The sequence below is a fragment of the Apaloderma vittatum genome, unplaced genomic scaffold, assembly GCF_000703405.1.
Source record: "Apaloderma vittatum isolate BGI_N311 unplaced genomic scaffold, ASM70340v1 scaffold6155, whole genome shotgun sequence".
Taxonomy (NCBI): Eukaryota; Metazoa; Chordata; class Aves; order Trogoniformes; family Trogonidae; genus Apaloderma; species Apaloderma vittatum.
Genome location: NW_009715390.1, coordinates 27,038 through 46,816, shown reverse-complemented (window position 1 = coordinate 46,816; position 19,779 = coordinate 27,038). Strand labels below are relative to the sequence as shown.

The following is a 19,779-nucleotide window of genomic DNA, read 5'->3' as shown; positions in this document are numbered from 1 at the left end:
GGCTTCCCCTACGAGCAAAGCAGCCGCAACGTGTCTGACAGGGGGAAAAAATCAGGGAGGGAGAGAGGGTTTCTGGTATTGTGGGTAGTGCTTAAACGGGTCAACGGATTTAAGTATCTGCTGCATTTTTCCCTTGGTTGATGTAAAAAACCCCAATGTCTTATTGTATGGCTTACTGTCCCTCTTGGGGAAAAAAGCTAAAGCTCCACTCCAAGCAACTGATATCCCAGATACTCACAGGTAGGCAGGACATAGCTGAAAACAGCTGGTGAAATTCATGGTGCTACAGTTATTAAAAAAGCCCCAATAAAACACAAAAAACCCACCCCAAACACTCACAGAAACACACAAGGTCCTTGTGGAAAGGCGAGCACTCCGCACAAACACAAAGTAAAAAAAAAAAGAGAAGAAAAGCTATATGTCTTTCTGACTAACCTAGGTTTATTAACCACCACCTTTTTCACTGGTGGAGTCAGTAATGGCACTATTTGAGAAGGAGCTCAGCTGCAGGCTAGTCCAGCACTTGCTGATATCAGTAGTACAAGCGTTAGATTTAATGCTCGGCATCGCAGCCGGAGCAGACGCTGAACAACACAGTCAGCAATACCAGCTCTGTTATGCAGAATCAGTGTCTGGGATAATGGAAATAAATTATTCGTAGGTATAAACCAAGATATAAATAGACACATACACACCATCCTCAGGGTGGAAATCATATTGTGTGGAACACACACAACCACGATCTAAAACTTGCATGAACTCTGGATGTTCAGTCTGGATTCATTTTGTCTACGAACAGCCAACAACAACAACAAAAAATCAAGCGCGACAACATGTAAATATTTCCAAAAAGAATGAAATAATTCTCTAAGCACCCACGTGGCTCATTCAGATCGTATGATTTTGAACATGAGCTGGATCTCTCTGCTTTCTGAGTTTTAGTTTTCCGACTACTATAATGTAAAAATGGGATTAATTTCAAAGTCTACCTGGACTTTAAGTTTATAGACAAATAATACATGAGAAAAACAAAAAACAAGAAACTGAGGGTGTTGTAGCAAGGTGGTTTAAACGCAGTTAGGGGGGTTATAATGAAGTGTTCAAATGTAAAAGAAACTGTAAGTGATTGAAACTCCGCTCCTGGGGATTCAGCAGCTGATGTGTGACGCTGCGCACGCACGGCCACCACCAGCCTCTGCCCTCTTCAGCCTCAAGAGGCTGATGGGTACGAAGGCATCAAAGTCACCTCAGCCCACCCAAAGGACATCATGCACATACAGAAAAGGAGGCGTGAGAGAGTCTGATCGCACCCGTGCTCGTTAGCACATCCCGGCCTCCTGCAGTCGGCGGAAATTAAGCCACAAATGACTTGAAGAAACCCCGCGACCACGGATTATCAGCCACGTTCAGAACAAAACTGAAACACGCGATAGCGGACAGATGGTCAGTCATTAGGGAGTGATGTCTCTCCACCGGCACATACCTGTGGAGCTGGAGAACTGATCTCTTCAGTTCTTTATGGGCTGCATAATATTCATTATCTCTGAAGATGAAAAAAGAACGGTTATTCCTCATCTATTAAGACAATTGATGGTAGTCTAAATCCACTCTAGCCCCATGGAGCGCAACGCATTTGTGTGACCTGCCCTAGAGTCTGCTCTCGGTTGGACCCGATGATCTCCAGAGGTCCCTTCCGACCCCGAACATTCTGTGATTGGTACGGACCAAGGGATGCAGAAATGGAGACAACCAGAGATGGCAAGATGAGCTATGAAGGTCACCACATCCCACTGACACTGCTGCTACAGAGCATGAACTCTGCGTCCACCCTGACCAGCACAGCACTGCCTCTCAACTATGAGCCCGGCTACTTTTAAAGGACTAGAATAGCACAGTAAAAATTGCAGGTTTAAAGGCAATAACGTTTGAAGTCTCTGCAAAGTTACTTGATAATGGATCAAAATTTACAGTATTTAATCAAGCGTTTCAATTTTAAATGCAATACACCCATTCGACATTCACACAAAGGAATGGAAAATACGCAATTTTACACAAAATAATTTGGATCACTGTGCCGGGCAAAATCAAGACTATCAGCCCCTTCAAGCGTGAGGAAAAAATAACCTACTGACATTATCTTTGTATTCTTTTTCTGCTAAAATGATACAGAAACCTGCTAACAAAAGTTCTTTTGCTTTTACTGCCTTGAGCCCTCCCATGTCAGCCCAAACGAGACGAGCTAAACGCAGCAGCAAAATGTTAAAGGTGCATCCTAATGAAACAGGCAAATAAAGTCATCAGAACTCGCCCTTATCAGAGCTGAAGGATTAGATTTATGGACAGTTCCATATATAGATTTATGTAAAAATAAATGCACATATATTTTTAAAGACAGATAGATTTATAGCTTGGAACACAGCCAAAAGGAAAGGAGATTTTGGAGAAGCAGCCACACACACCTCCTCTGGCGGGTACCACAACCCACTCACCGCCAACGTCACAAAAGCAAAGCTGGCCCCAGCCTCATCCAGATGTTTAGTGTGCCTGCTGGGAAACAGGCTGCATGACCAGCCTTTTCTCATCCTGTGAAAGAAACGATGGTGATACACTATTATCATCTCCATTCCCGTCGTTAGCTTGGTTTTGATGCTTCTTCCACACCTATTGCTACCCAAGAAACTCCGTTTGGGTTTTAGCCATGGCTGGGACATCTGCACCAAGAGCCTCTCCCTGCGCTTCCTATATTCAGAGCTTTTATTGCAACTTCTTGAAATGAGTTTCCTATTTCAGAGCTGCTGCTGTATTAGTCAATTTATATCCCTGCATTAAATACAAATAAACTCACATTGTACAGTTTACACCTGTTTGCTCTGTCGTTTAATCCCCCGGTACTGAGGAAGTCTTCCCGCTTTGGAAGAATTGAATGAGTAGCCTCAAGTATGGAAAAAAATGGGAAAAAAAGAAGATGGAAAATGAGTATTTATATACTATATGTAAATACATGCCATGTTTTACATAGCTCTGAATAGTGTCTGCAGGATTCTTCTCTATCCTTACAAATTCAATCCTGCTTTTTAATTTAAAGGTCAAACCGTACATGCAAGTTTGCAAGATTTCAGGTCTCAGAGGCACCAACCAAACCCAAACCACAATCTCGCTGCTTTGGAAAACCACCGAGGTTCACCAGTTCTGACAACAGCGTGTTAATACACAGCTCTATGGGCACCTGTCAGAATTTAATATTTTTTACGCTGTCTGCTCATGCATAATATGAATATTTATTCATCCCTCTCTGGTTGTTTGCCAGAGATTTATTTTAAGCTCCTTGGTTCCGGTGTAACAGATATTCTCCTCCTCCCATCCTTGCCTACACTGTCTTTGACACTGTCGGCATCTCTCCCTGAGAGAGAAAGAAATTTTTTAAAAAAAAAAAAGGAAGAGAACATGCAATGTTACTGGAAGAACACAGGAAGGTCAGAAAAAACATGTTCTGACCTTTGCAGTTTTTTACTCAATGACGTGAGTTAGAAAGGAATATAAGCACATCTTAAGGTCAAAAAACTCATCAGCTGATAAATTAGTTTTTCTGCACACCACAAACCTGTGTTTGAATGAGGTATTCAGGCATATTTCTGTCAAAATATGCCAGTGTTTTACTCAGGGCACAGAAACTCAAGCATTTCGGTATAAAATACAGTATTTTACACAGTTCATTTGGAGTTCAGAATAGTTTCTGCTCTTTTGTACTTTTCATGGGATAGACTCTGGAATTGCATTTCTCGGTTTGCTGTTAATACCCACATCTTGGGCTTAAGCGTTTGTTCTCTGCTTCATGCACATGTGTCGATCCCATTAATGCTAATGGAATCGAGTTAAAAACAGAGCGCTGAGGGAGAAAAAAGCACTGGCTAATCCTTTATAACCTCACAGTGAAGAAGAAAGTGCTTTGTAAACCACGAGAACCCAAAGATCAGGTGCAACAGTTGCCGCCTATTGTGCTCGGAGTTACGGGCTATTCCTCAGGTACGGCGAGGGCGGAAGGATAACCCACGAACTGTAAAAGCATGACGCTTCAATAACAGAAGCAAAACACGGTTCTATTTTCAACAATTGGCATTTTCACCTGACCCACAGACCTGATTCGACCCCCTTGGTGCCTTGTGGCGCGCGGAAAATCAGGATGAGCTCGGCAGTGCCCAGCCTGGTGATGAAAAGCCGACGGAAAGGTGCCACCCTCCCACGGTCCCCCTGTATTTTTTTTACACTTGTGTGCCCTGAGCAGCATGTTCCTGGCTCTTTGCTGGGGGTGCCTCCTTTGGACCGCACAGGTAAAGAAAAGGGAGGGTCAGCTCACGTAGGGATCTAATGCTGATCTTCAGTTGTCTTGATTTTTGTTTGTGGGGACCAACGCGGGCATGGGGAAAATCACAGAATAATAGAACAGTAGAATGATTTGGGCTGGAAGGGACCTTTAAAGGTCATCAGGGACATGTTTAACTGGATCAGGTTGCTCAGAGCCCCATTCAGCCTGACCTTGGATGTCTCCAGAGATGGAGCCTCCACCCCCTCTCTGGGCAACTGGTGCCAGAGTTTCACCACCCTCATTATAAAGAACTTCCTGATATCTAGTCTAAATCTATGCTGTTGCAGAAGCTATTCAAACCAACCCCAAACCTGAATAACTCTTGGGGTCAATATGTTCCCTTCCAGGGTTCCTTTCACAGCTATAGAAGGTACGAAGGGGTAACGTAGCCCCATATCCCAGGGCTGCACCATCCCACCTTGGCCTAAGGGGAGCAGGAAGGTCAAGTGCCATGAAGGGCAACCCCAGAAACATCCCATCTACCAATACTGCTCGCTGACATTACTTGCTGAAATGTGATCTGACTATAAAAAAACCCCCACGGCTTAAAACTTGCACTGAAACACTTTAAAGTATTCCCTATATACCATAAAAATAATTGATGGGGAGAGCCTCTGGCTGAATGCTATCCATCAATGCCAATATATGGGAGAATTAAAATTGACAGCATTAAAGCTCTATGATTGATTTATTCCTTTATAATCAATCTCTTCTGATTTGGTATCCAATGTAGGTCTTTCCTCAAATACGAAAGAAAGGAGTGGTTATAAGTGTAATAAACTATATATTCATTGCCTATAATAATTCCTCAGACATGGGACTACTCGTAAGCAGGCCAAAAATTAAGACATTCGTGTCTCTCATTGCTTATCAAATTATTACAAAATGTTATAGCTTTTGCTTTTGGAAAAAAAAAAAATTGTCAGAAAAATTCCCAACACACGTGAATAAACATTTTGAACTCCTGAAAAGAAGAAATTCAGTCCTGGATAAGAAATCCTGAAATTAAATCAGAGTTTGTGCATCTTTTCAAAAATTACAACATCAAATTGCAAGGGTGAAACAGGTGCATCAGCCTGCAACAAGACAAGATGTATCAATGAGTTCAGAAGGTATGAAATGATAGAAGTTTGGGAATAACAAGACTAAATGATATTGAACCAGGTAAGGAACGTTTTTAAAAGACACCACCTAACCTCAGTGGGCTGAAGGCAACGTTTCTCCACAGGTACCCCATGACTTTACGCCTGTCCTTGGCAAAACTGAATCTTAGGATCCAGCTGGCTGCGGCGACAGCAGGTATTTCTCAAGGATGATTACTAGCTACTGCTAAAAACACGTCACACAACGCTACAGACCAGGGACCTGGCTTGATGTTACAATTCCCAGACCATTTGCAGCATAACTTGAAACTACATGGAAAACTAATGCATTAACGTGCTCTAAGCATCAGTGGCGTGACCACAAGCAACTTCTCTGACAAGGTTTCGGAGATGCAAAAGACACTTTAATTCCCCGCCAGGCATCAGAGAGGAGAGCTGCAGCATGTGTGGGGCTGCCTGGGACGATGGAGTATCGGTCATGTGCCAAAAAAAAATTGCAATTACCTTTTACCACCAAGCTGCCCGTGCTGCTGGCCGTCCCAAAGTGGTTTGTGGCCACGCAGGTGTAGCTCCCCGCGTCGGATTTGGTGACGTTGACAATCCGGAGGCTCCCATCATCCAAAACAGTGATTCTGGAAAGGCAGTAGACACAAAAGTAGGTTTTTTTCATTGTTTTTGCTTTTTTTTTTTTTTTAAGTTGACAGAAAAACTCTTTCGAGCTCACATTAATTATCGATGGTTTGAACAACAGACAGTCCGTTGCCTGTTGCAGAGGGAGTTCAGCTGACAGAAGTCTCTCAGGACTCAATTCATAAATACCGAATGCATAATTTACATGAGTTTTCCATGTCTTTACTTGAGGGCAACTTTAATTTACACACCCGCAGCCTGTGTATGTTTTACACGCGTCTGTACTTGGAGACTCGGCGCTCACCATGACAACCCCCGCGACGGGGACACAGGCCACATCTAAAAAACCGCCACGCTCGCTACTTAACGATGTAAAAGCTTCTTCCCAACAGATGCAGCGAAGCAGGTGTTTCATTGCTGCTTTTTTTTCAAGAAGGCGATGGCTTTTCAAGCAAGGGCACCACGCTGCCAAGCTTCCCCTCCGCCCGCTCCACCTCTGCCTGCAGCGTAACTCAGCCCGGGGGCTTATCTGCAGTTGCACTTGTAGGTTTAAAAAAAAAAAATAAATATAATCTTATTTCATTCCTCATGCACGTATTCCCCATCAAAACAGCTTTGTTAACTGCTGAGGTGCCTGTCTCTCAGAGGGTGGGAGGCAGGTGGGGGATGGCATCTTAATTCCTGGGGCGATCCCCAGCCCCTGCTGCACTTCAGGCTTGCCTTGTTCTCGTAATTAGCTTTGTCTCCTGTTCCTTTTCCTTCTGCTCCGATCCTGCCCAGGAAATCCCATCAAAACACAAATGCCTTGTACCCTGTGGAGGCACAATCTAAGGAGGCTCCAGAAAAAACCCTTTCTCCCAGCCTAAGCTCACCTCTATTGGCAAAACACTTGGTTGCCAGCTCACTGTCACATCCTGCAGCAATCTGCTTTCTCCCCCTCTTCAGCCACTTTCAGCCCTGCACTGAAAAATCACATATTAATTCCTGCCTTCTCCTGCTCAATCATTTCCCAATTTAACTAATTTGAAGGAAGATGAAGAAGGCTTCCTGCACCCTTAACGCCAATCAAGCTCTGGATTGAGAAATTAGGAGGAAAGAAACGGAGTAAACACCACCTGCCCTGCTGCAGAAGCACGTGGATGGCGCTTCCCACCCGAGAAGGTTTTTAAGAACCAGACTGCGCGAATCGCCATGACGAGTCTTTTCTTGAAGCCATGGGGCAACAATGAGGTACCCAAATAAAGCACCAAGGTGGGAGCAGGCATGAACAAGCGCAGAGGACATCTGCCCGTGGCAGCTGCAGCCGCTGGGCTCAGCGCGCTCTCTGCCGAGACTCGGGAGATGTCGTGTAACCAAAAGGAGATGGCGTGGGTGCCTTCTGTCATGCAATGCTCTCTCGATGGGCCCACAGGTTGCTCAGTCCACATGCACAGACCTGCTTCAAAAAAACCCACCCAACCTGAGTTTGAGTGTCTTTGCAACAATGGCACCGAGCGAGGAGGAGGAAGATGGCGCAAGATGCTCCAAGAGCAGCCACCCGGCTCGCCTCCCCCTGCCTCATTCTCGCAGCAGCACGCCAACACGTGGGCTGGCAACAGGGGTTCTATTCTGCACACCAGCAGCAGCGATATTAATAGAAGCTTCTCAGCTGGCTTATAGGTCTCCAAATTGTTGCAGTCAGTAACATTCACTACCGTAATTTATTTTTGCAGGAGTCCAGCGCCATGCGTTTGCTCCTGTAGCAGTTGCTCCAGCTCAGTAATTGGAAGAGAGTGGAATATAGCTACTTGTCCCTTCTCCTCGCTGCGATGTTGGCACAAATCAATGCGCGTATTACATTAAACGTGCGCTGGAGCACAGGGCTTGTGACACTGGCCTCCAGTGCAGGAGCCTGGGCAGTGGCAGCACCAGGAGTTCCCAGGGAATTATTTACTGCTGTCATCAATTTCAGGTCTTGGGAAACAACAGTGCCTTTCTGAAAGCCGAAGGTGCCCTTGGCATGCATTAAAATTCAAATCAATATAAACGACAGAACAAGCTCAGCAATGTGCTCCAGCTCAAGGACCACCCAGCTCCGGCACTGCGCCTGCCAGGCTCAGCGTTCGCTCCCTCCGCACTTCTGCCATCTCAAGAAAACCAGGAAAAAGTGATGATTTAGACTATTTCTGCATAGTTGAGATTTTATTTTTCTTTATGCTTCATTTTTAGCCATATGGTTGAAACCTATTTACTGGATAATCTCTTCCATAGATCATTTTAATTGTATCTGCAGATGAAGCCAGCTTTAATTTCAAATTCTAATGCCTTTTCTGCCTCTGCCTTTCTCATACTATTGGTTTCCTTCTAAGTTGTCTTTATTCTAGGTGTAAAAATTCCATGGAGTGGATTGCTCTAGAGAGAACCTTTGGATGAGGACAGTCAATCCACCATCAGCTTTGACACATCTTAGGGAGCTAACGCTGCCTTTCTTTCTTTCCTTTTCTAAGCTGAGCCACAATTTGAGCACACAGACACCCTTTAACCCTGGTACCACGCTGCAAAGAGTTCTGATGGGACTTGCACCGAGTTATCCAAACCCCTTCCCCAAAGACTTTCCGCACACATTTAATTCTCATCTGGTAACTAAGTAATTCACCACAGACTCCTGCTAACGACCAGCATTAAAACCAACAAATAATTGTGTGAGTTAACCGAATTTTTCTTAAATAAATCAGACCATTAAAACCTTCCCGTGACTCATTTATTAGGAGGCCTTATGGTTATGGGGCTCTTTTTGCTGAAGGTGCTTTTCTACATGTAATGTTTTGTCCTCTAATTTGCAATCAATGTGTTCGAAGCTAACAAGTAATTATTTTAACACTTTGAGATTTGTCGCAGTTAGTCGAGAAGGTAGGAAGGCCTTTCCCTGATTTTGCTAATTCACAAATTTTCCGTGCAGACCCATCTGCATTAAAGGAGAGGAGAGGCTCGTTTCAGGCCACTGAGGGTTCTCAAACTGCTAATTGGATTCAAAGCGAACAGCCCTTCATCAGTCACTTCGAGCAGTTGGGTTGAACAAGTTCTTTCAAGACAAAAAGTTCAAATTAAATGAAGCGCTGCTCGGGATGCTTTCTTCCTCTTCTGAAATACACCCCCAAAATGTTTTCCAACAAGACGTCAAGGAAGACGATAAAATAAACCCCATTTCCAACAAACAGGTGCATTACTTCAGAGCAACGCGCTGGTTGTTGAGTATGCACATCTGCAAACCGCTACAAACTCAAAAAAGAAGCTACTGACTTGCTACCGAGTGTCCTGGGTTCCCTGACACTACCAACTAGAACAGTGGTAACAACAATTTGAAATATAAATCTCGTCTTGCACAGGTTAATGCAACTGGTCTACTGATAACTTGGCTCATGGACACTGCTAGTATACGAGAAAGAGCAAAGAAGATAAAAATATCCATTTGCAAACAAAAGATGATATAAGATAGATGACCTTTCTTTATATAAGGATGTTAAACTATTTTAAACATAGCAGTTATGAGAAAGGATCTGTTGGGCTGTGTCGTCAGCTGGAGATTTCAGGTCCACAGAGAGCAGAGACACGTTGGAAATTAGGAGATAAAAGGATTGTTTGTTCCCTAAACCGAAGCTTTGGGCTCTATCCCAGAAAGAGCTGACCTTGTCAGTGTTTTGATCAAAACTCTTCTGGGGACAAAGGACCTTTAAAAATGCTGAAAACACTCCTCCCTAGCCTTCCTTGCCCTTTTTTTATTTTTTGCCATTGCAGCAGCAAATGTAAAAAGCTGCGAGCTGAACACTTTGCATCACCCTAAAGACGACTCTTCCAAACCCGACAGGCACACGGTGTCCACAGCAGCAACTTAAGGTGTTTGTTAGGCTGGCGTGAACCTTGAGAAGTAGAAGGAGAAAGACGAGTCATTATGGATGACAAACATGAAAGCGTTTGCTACGGTCACACGGGGCTCCGCTATTCAAAGACACCCAAGGAAGGACCCACCTCGGCAGGACAGCCCCATCAGCACGGCCAGTTGCCTGGATCAACAGAGCAACACTGTCCTGCCCAGTGTCTCCAGCAGCAGCTGGAGATGGATGGAAGACGTGAGGCAGACCTGGAGCAGCATGAGGCAAAAATAGCAGTGCATAATCATTTTGGCCTGATCTATTAGCGCTTATTTTGCAGCTCGTGATACATCTGGCGTACCGTCAGCAGGTCGAGCACAGCAGCACTGATTTCTGTGGCTCACTGCAGCACTCCCCACCGCTGGGCAGGATTCCCAGGAGCAGATAAATATTTCTCAGTGAGTAACATATGCATTTAGAGATAGAGTACGTCCCGTTGAGATCAGTAACAGTTTTATCACCGACTGTGAAAGAGAGATCAAGCCCTTATTTGGAATGTAAACGATGACTGAAAACTGCAAAACTCCCAGAGCACATCGTAAAACTGAGTGTCAGTAATTGCCTCCATCCCAGCTCCAAGGAAATCTGACCTTTGGGTGTTCGCCTCCATCACATGCCTCCACCAACGACCTCGGGTCTGCCACCACGCTTTGAGAGAATGTTTGCCTAAAAATCCCAGACTTACAATATCTACCGCAACACCTTGCTCTGTTATTTAATTAAAAGAAAATCTATGAGGGCCCAGGAACCAAAAACTGCAGAGCCAGGGGTTGTTCAACCTCACCCACACCTTGTAGCCACCCGGTGGAAGCCCGTGCAGAGGTGAGCAGCAGGTCTGCGTGCTAACCTTTCCGTCGGGAATTATCTTCTAACTCACAAAGTCCACACATCGCTGAGGGAAGATCTGCAGCAGACAGATGATACCGCAGGTATCCCTCAATACATCCTTCTCAGCTTGTCCTCCATTTATTCTGCTCAGCAGATGGGAACATGTGGAATATGAATGGGCTGCAAACGCAGGGCATATTGCAGGTTGCACAGGCAGCACAAGTTTCTTTGGACTAAAGTGCTCATAATTATGAAGTGACTTTTTCTTCTATTCCCCCCCCCCCCCTTCCCCCCCAAAATGGTTTTATTAGCACTGCTGAAACAGAATAAGGTATGTTCCGTATCTAATAATTTCAGCTTTTTAATTTACAGAATACAAGTGTAACTACACTTGGTTTCACTGTTGATTAAACACAGGCATCTGAAATATTTCATGCTTAGCCAAGTGAGCATTTTAATTTTTTTTTTTTTCTCTCCAGGAAACAATGCTTAGGAAGTTCAATCCTTTTTTCTGTTACACTGAGAAAAGATGTCTTAGAGCAAGCATTTAAATGAATGTCAGCTGGAAGAAACACACACTGAGTGCAATTTGAGATAAAACTACCATTGATCCCTTCATGTACAGCCTTTGTGGCAGTGGTTGACGTGGCTATTGAAAAGAGACTGTGGTGTCAGAGTTCTTCTAAGAGATAATCCGTCTTCTGAGAGAGGATTTAGGTTAAATGTACCTGTGAAAAACAGTGCATTTCAGCCAACATGATGAATGGCCTATTGTCCATCCTCCGGAGCCTTTCTTGGGCTGGGGGAGGTGGAAGCTGAGGAAGAAAGCAAAAAGCATCAGCCAGACCAGACTGCAATCTCAGCGGTGTATTTGCTCAGCCTTTTCCCATAGTTGACAGGCAAGACTATCTACAGCAATTTTTAGCCTAAAAGCAACTTTGCTTCATGCCACAACTCTACTGCAAGTGTAAGTGATTCCGGGCAATTGCATTATTTATCAAATTATTTCTATTTCTACTGCGTGTCTTTGTAGTTTATTACCTTTTTAATAACGCTTCCCATGCAATGAGGCAGAGACTGAGATTATTAAAATGATCTCATAAAAGCAGTCTCGGCCATTAGGCCATTGCAGGAAAACACAGTGAATTTAGAAATACTCACCGGTTTGCCCAAGAGGGAGGATTTACCGCTCAGAGCAGAGCCCTCTCCGAAATCAAGGACACAACTCACGGGTACCTGCTCATCACTTGAAGAATGAGCTGGTTCGGAGTACGGTCCACAGCTAATAATTTCTGCGGCCCTGGGCTGCTGTCTTCATGCGTGACTACAACCTTTACGTTGCCTAAATAAATAACAGTAAGGTCGGAGCTTTCTGCTTCGTGACATCAATCCCCACTGAAGTGCATGCTGAGGGCAAAGCCAGCTCCTTGGGGTTCGCTCAATGCCCTCGACGGTTGCTGGCGCGCAGGGAGGAGAAGGCGAGGACAGAGCTCGTGTCCTCTTACCTCAGATGTTTCTGAAAACGGGTGCAAAAGGGGCGGTGTCCACATCGTCACCAAGGTGGGACATCCACACATCTACGGTCGGGACAGCAACACGAGCAAGGACGGGACTACTTGGGTCTCTAAGAGCCATGAGGGTAATTCCAAGCGAAAAGCTCTGTTGGATTGGCATTATGTCCGATCATCCCTTTAAACTCACAACTAATGTGGACAACCATGCTGCACAGGCAGCTCCCGACACTTTTCAAACTTCTTGTCCTGTTAGTTTTGATTTAGATAACCACCTACAGCTGCTTCAGTATTTATTTGTCTATAACTACTTGTCTTTTCATGGTTCACAGAAAAGCCTGAGCTAATTTAGAGCCTCAGTCAAAGCCCATTTAATTTAGTGCATGTCTCTCACTTGGTGAAAGCAGGCATTAGATAAGGCCTTCCTTATCCATGACAACTGGCAGGTCTCTTAACAGCAAACTCCCTATAATTAATTTTCAGGTAAGAACTATATTTGCTCAAAATAAACCGAGGTAAAATCTTGTCACATTTTCTTCAGCAGAACATTTCCCACAAGCTTTGCTGGAGATACATTTTAAATGGAGCTAAGGAGCCTGAGGATGAAGTGTTCAAACTCCTGAGGTTGTGTATAGCATGGCTACGTGGGACTGCTTCTCCAGCTGAAAAATATATTTATTTGGTCCAAGAAAAAATACTGGCTGGAGAAGACACGGAAGAACATCACCTTTGCACCATTTTTCTAGTATATCTGGGTCACAAAGGACACCAGGAGGTTGACTGCTAAATTCTGGCAACTGTGACTTAGCCAGAAGTGTGTGCTATCCAGAATTTGGGTTCATTTGGTATTTTCTGCATTCTGGGACCACAATAGCAAAGCACAAAAAATTAAAATGAATCTTTCAAAAGATCGATCTTCCTAGGTAACAGCTGCTCTTACCTTGCTGCATTGACAAATACAGAGCACTACACTTGTGTTTCTTACCTAATTCTCAATAACTGATCTCCTAGAGAACATTAAGAACACTTCTTCCAGCAATGTGAAGTGCTGCGTGTAAGCGTGGTTTCACTTCAGGCTTTTCATTTACAGGCTTGCTAAGTATGAAGAATTAAAGGTGAGGAGAGTATAAACTGCAATTCTTTCAGATTATTGTAAAATCCTGTAAGTGTGATTCTATATAGAGGAAAAAAATCGAATGTAACTTTCTATAACAAACATTTTTGAGATAATAGTAGGGGCCCCCTTGGCAACACCAAACAACAGCTCCACTGAATTTAATATCAGCTTAAACCACTCCTGGATCTGGCATCCTAAGTTCTCCCATAATTTGCTTTTTCAACAAACTGTTTATCTGCGATGATAGCGCAGTCCAAGTAAATACTACTGCATCCAGCCTGTATTAGTATCTATAAACACAAAAGCTGTATTTTGTCACCATCCTCCCTTTTGCCCGTAGATTTTTAAGACAAGTCTGGAAGTGAGAAAACCTCGTGTCGAAGGAGCGAGGCGGCAGGAGGGAAAGAAGGGAGCATTTACAGCTATTAGAGACTTCACGTAAATTGTTTAAAGATGCCTAGAGTCATAATTCAAATACAAAAAATATCCCTAGGTTATCTGAGAAGAACAGTTCTCTACAAAATGTCTTTCTTAAGGGATGCTGATAACGGGAAGAAACAAATGAAAACCAGACACAAACACTGCTGGGGACCCTGAAGGAAATGAGTAGGCTGCAGCGAATTGCAAATAATAGAAACCTTTTGCCTTCTCTCCCTTACCACTGTTTTTTTCTCTATGTGCCAAATTAAAATAAATACAGTAACAAAGACCCATGTCATGAAAATAAATATTTGAGGAAGCAGATTCGGGTAAAGTGGAGGAAAGCTTGTGCTTACAGCTTTCATTCCCGAGGCACGAGGCAATGATTTGAGTTACACAGGAAGATTCCGCAAGCCTAGAAGGGTCCCTGGGTGCAAAGAGACCATTTCTCCATTGATTTTTGGTGGGAAATGAAGACCATCCCCCAGGGGAAACTGCCCTTTTGACACAGCTCTTCAACTTCCCAGTTTATTCCTACAGACTAGGTCAGCCGTTTGCCACAAAACACGAAGGACGGGGATGCTCCGCACCCGCAGCCCCAAGACTTCTCCCCCTCTGGTGGTGGAAGGACAAAACACGCTTGCAAACCACCACCTGAAAGGCTAAAACATCCCTTTCTGCACAATTACCCGCCCGGAGACACACTGCTCCCCACAAAGCCTTTTCTCGACTCAGAAGCGAGGTGAATCTTGCGTGGAGAGCAGCAGGTGCCGCGAAACCACTGCTGCCTTCACAGCCTGTCTAATGTGCGGTGAAATATTTGCTGTGCTCGTTCTTCCAGGGCAGTGACTCCAGCCACAGGCACGGAGCTGAAGTGACATCTCGCAGTCTAGGAAGAGGGAATCCAAGGAATCAAATCTGGAAGCGTCGCCTCCAGCCACCTTCGCCAACAACCCCTTCATTGCCAAGGAAGAGCCACCACCCTCCACCTACAACAAACTCTTTGGAGGTGTGGAGAACATGAGCATTAAAGGGAACTCCACTGAAGCTCATGAAAATTACTCTCTTATGAGGAAAAAAAAAAAAAAATTCGTGCGAGATTTTCTGCGCATCAGCTGCTGACACAAGCCATTTCTGGAGGCATTGGTGAGATTAGAGCAGAAGCAGTAAACGCATTCTCAGCTTATTTGTTCCAGCTGATACCACCCGAATAGAAGCCCAAAGGCATAGCCTTTCAAAGATAACATGCCTTTTCCTCTAGTTTCAACAAAAAATGCCCACAGTACAAAGATAAATTGCCCACTCCACTTGTAATTGACATTAACATAGATCTGCAAGATCCAAAGACACATTTACATCTTTTAAAAATGATGTTTAAATAATCACTAAAAATATCACCAGGTCTGGCAGGTTGTCTGAAAAGTTCATTAGCAACCGCAGAAATACAATTACTTTCTTGAAGTGCGGCTCTGACTGTAAAATCACTAACACGCTGCTCTTAATCATTAAAATATCCAAGAGAAGAAGAATATTTTCCTTCAGGATGCTACAAGACTTCCTAAAACCATTATTACTATTTTCTTCAACTGGAGGACAAGCGTGAACTGTGCATCAATTTCAAATTGCATTTGGAAGACTGATTCCAGGCGTTTATTTTTAAAAGCGCTGGCTGCGGCGCGTGCTCACGACGGAGAGAAACCGGCCTCGCTGCTGGGAGCCAGATCCTGCTGCCTCCGACACAACAGCACCGTGGGGAGGAACTCGCTCTTTCCTAGGGCGTCTTTAGAGAGAGGGAGATGTAATTTGTCGCCATATGCACGGTACCGAGAGATGGAGTTAATAATCGTAAAGATGAGACACCTCAAGCAGGAAAAGCAGCAGCTGTTTATCAGCACACAGGGACTGTTTCTGCTAAGGACGTGTAAACACGGGACACGTCTCACTGCGCTCTGGAGGTCTGACGCCTCTGAGATGGGGCTCTCTGGATACTTCAGCCTCTCCTCTACTTTCAAAATGAATACACAAACCCCAGGGGGAAAGCCCGTTGATTCCTTGGGTCACAGAAGCACCACCAGTTTGGCCAGACAACAGCTGGGCTGCGGTGGCAAGCTCATTCCAGCACCAGCAGAGATAGAAATGATGTCCTACATGGGTGTCACTGAACACTACAAGGGACATCAGGCTGAAAAGGATCTGTGGGGAAAGCAGGAACGGAATGCTGATGTTACAGGAGACCGCGTCAAGGTGCGAGCGAGAGCCTCATTTCTGGCACTCCAGCTGAACCTTGGGATTGCATTCACTGGCAGCCCGGAGCTTCGACAACAGTTTGTGGCTGGTTACAGGGAACAATTCCCCAGCTCTACGGGAGTGGATAAACGAACCTGCAAATTTTAGGGATCTGCCTGATTACTTCACATGTACAAAATAAAACGGCGCTGGACCTGGGTTCCTGAGAAGTCTCTAACCCTTCTCCGATTACCTTTTGCTAGAGACATTTGCTCAACAACAGAGGGAGAAGACAAAGCGAGAGTGAGCATGAGTGGCTGACTTACTGCCAGTGCTGGAGAAAGGTTCGATCACCAGAGAGCTGCTAAAGTGAAACAGATAGACGGCGGAGCTTTGTGGCGAGACCATTTGGAGGGTTATGCATACAAGCATGCGATAGATGTCTCAAACTATAAAAGCAACAAGTTTTACTATCTTTGCCAGATACGCACAGAGAAAGGAAAACAGGTCCACGTAACTATCCTTCAGAAGCAAGGAGAAGTTTGTGACCGCTCCTAACAAGAACTATGGCAAACCTGACTGGTTTTCACCATGGGTTTCAGGTTGCACAAATCAGCACATTTCACTGTTGGCACACACTAAACTACAAGTGTTCGGCGTTGAGTTGACAGACTCACAGCCACGACAAGCTTGTTGTAAAAAATACCGCGATCTTCCAGCACAACACAACTGGAAAACAAACAGCCCACAAATATGAGGCCATGAAGCCTAGGGCCACTGTTTTCCAAGACCTCTGACCATTGAATCAACTGGTTTCTTGCTTCATTTTAGCTCTTTCTTTGCAGAAAATTGGTTAAAGTTGACATGCCAGTTATTTCTGATGTTCCAATGAAGTAGAGCCATCTTCCGCCATTGTCTTTGAAACCCAAGATGAATGCTGCGTTGTCGATTCAAACTTCAAAAAGCTATTTGCAGGGTGTCATTTTTCATTTTGCCTAGGCAGGACGTAATGAAAACCCGACAAGTTATTGATGCTTTGGTTACCTGTCTGCCTTAAAGAAATGGCACAGGTGCTTTATTTTTTTTTAAAAAAAAAAAGACAACACAATTAATGCAAAACAATGACAGGAAGCATCCCTTGAGGTTTTCTTTTCTGCTGAAGTGTCACTAGACTGCGTGTCCAAAAGCCACTGCTGGCAATTCATCTCTCAAGTAATCAGTATAAAAATATTACCATGGTTTGTACCCTGGCACCAGACAGGGAAAGATGTGCTGTCTGTTCTATTGCCATTTTCTTTCTGGCTGTTTAAAGTAATTAACCACTAATTAGTAAGTTTGAGGCAACAAATAAAAAAATTGGAATTCATACAACTTTTAAACTCAAGATACACTGAAAGAGTAGGATAAAAACCTTTCTTTTCTTGTTTGATTTCCCATTTTTTTCCTTCTCAAAATGACATAGCATCAAAGTGTGTATGTTATAATTCCTGTTCCAAAAATAATACCCAGGTGAGGTAAACCAACAGCCCCATTGAGGAGGTCCTTAGGATGTGAACCCTTGAGAAAACCACAGTTCTAAGGTGTAGAAGACACCAAAAAAAAAGTAAATGAGGTGAGAGCTTTCTGCTTCTCCTTTGTTCACAATCACTTCAGCTCCTGGGAGCAGAAACTGCTCCTTCGGGCTTTACCCCGTGACTCCCACTGACTTCGTGCCAAGGCGGGCACCGAGAACACGATGCTCAGAGGGCAGGACTTGGATATGAGTTGCCCCTGGGGAGATTCTGATCGGACTGCAGAGGAAAATGTTTCCCCATGAGAGCAATTAGACATTGGAATAGTCTTCCGAGGGAAGTGGTGGATTTCTCAACTCCAGACAGCTTTAAGGCTCAGCTGGACAGGGCGCTGGGCCATCTCCTTTAAACTGTGTTTCTTTACCTTGAAGGGTTGGACTAGATGATCCCTGAGGTCCCTTCCAACGGGGATTCTACGCCTTCAGCTTCCTCGTCGAAGCAGCTGGCAGCGCCCGTGTCCGGTGGTGTTCCTCTTTACGAACAAATTAACATTCACTGCCCATATTAATCAGCCTGAGGCACAGCTGTGCATTAACATATCCAAGAGGCTTTTCAGCTACAGCTGCCTGGGCTCCTACAGCCCCAAGCACGGGGCTCCTCGCCTTCCCGGTGGGCCCCGAGCAGCAGATCACATCTGACGACGACGAGGGGATTTTGAGGCGGCTCTGTTTGGGTTTTGGTTTCTGGATGGGTACAAGGCTCCGAATCCTCATCAGGCTCCCAGTCCTCCTCTCCAGTCTCAAAAATGCTCATCGTCTTTGCAGAAGTTACAAAGGCACCAGGACTTCTAAAACTGAACTTGACCTTCAGCTCTGACTGCAGGTTACGGTGGAGGGTGGTAATGAAATACCTGCAAAAATCTGGACTTAAATTACTTTAAACCCTGAAGCACACAAACCACTTCCAGAAACAAATCGTGAGCCCTTTCTGGATGCGTGGGTCTCTCTCCTGAATGTGACTGGACAAGGTCCAAGCTCACCGGGCACTCTTTACACTTCCAAATGCTGCCATGACCAAATTCAATGGGTAAACGCTGCTATGATGCGCTGCATTTCTGCACTTTCGTTGCACTAGGTTTTCAGCTGGTAAAAAAAATAAACCAAAAAAATCTTCCTGCTCCAAGCAGCCTGGCTTTGTGTGTGTGCAAGAGTGTGCTCATGTATCACAGAGCTTGTCAAGACTGCAAGATAATGGGACCTACTGGGAAAATTTCCACGGAGATAGTGAGTGTGCCTCGAGTATCTAGGTCAGATCCTGCTCTAATAAAGTGCACTATGAGGGTCCCTTTATACAGAAACTTGTTTAATTAAGATAACAGATGTTGCTATTACACAAGCCCTAGCGAGTGGCTGTTTAATTGGACACTTTCATATTCTTTGCTACCAGCACAGAACATAATTTGTTTTTTTATGAATTTCCTTCCTTACAATTAAGCTGTATAAACAATGCATGCACGGTCCTAGAAAAGAAACAGCTCTAATGACGTAAGGGCTTTATATGAAGAAAAATGGGAGAAGAATAATTTCTTTTGTGCTTTAAAAGCACAATTATTTTTCTGTCCTGGACTGAGCACACATCTGGTAGCAGGTCTCCAATGGCTTTACGAGAACCTTAGGAATGAAGATCACCATGTACATATTTTAAACATTCACTGTTTCAAGGGAACACATACTAGATTTTATTACCATTACTGCATGAAAATTGAAGTCATTTCTGTAAGCCAAAACCAAGCACATGAGAAAAGACTTGCAAGGATGCAAATCTTGCGTTACAAACTAGCACTTAACAACCCCTTCCAACACTGCGCAGGCAAATCACCCCATGCCAAAAGCAAAATATAGACCAATTCCAAAATATTGACCAATTTCCATGAGAAATTTCCCTAAGATTCTCTAATAAAACAGCCTTTGGTGGTAAGTCATTAAAAGACAGCTGAATTTGCACTGCCCGGTGACAAAATGCCCCAGTTTGGGGATGCAGATCAGAGGTGCTGCACCTATGTGGCAGCACATCTGACGGGGAGAAACTTTGTTTTTTTCCTGAGCTGCACATGGAAATCAAGGGAGATTCAATTATTTCAGAACAAACTGCTTTAAATTAAC

At 44.3% G+C, this 19,779-nt stretch overlaps 1 protein-coding gene across 1 annotated transcript in view; it reads right to left on the bottom strand.

Annotated features, from left to right (window-relative positions):
- The window catches only part of LOC104273709 (contactin-4-like), a gene marked incomplete at its 5' end in the record, with an annotated part of 68,215 nt that overhangs the window by 27,578 nt on the left and 20,858 nt on the right, over nucleotides 1-19,779 (bottom strand). Inside the window, 1 exon segment of the mRNA XM_009869118.1 lies at nucleotides 5,971-6,098. Within this exon segment, the coding sequence (XP_009867420.1) occupies nucleotides 5,971-6,098 (128 nt within the window).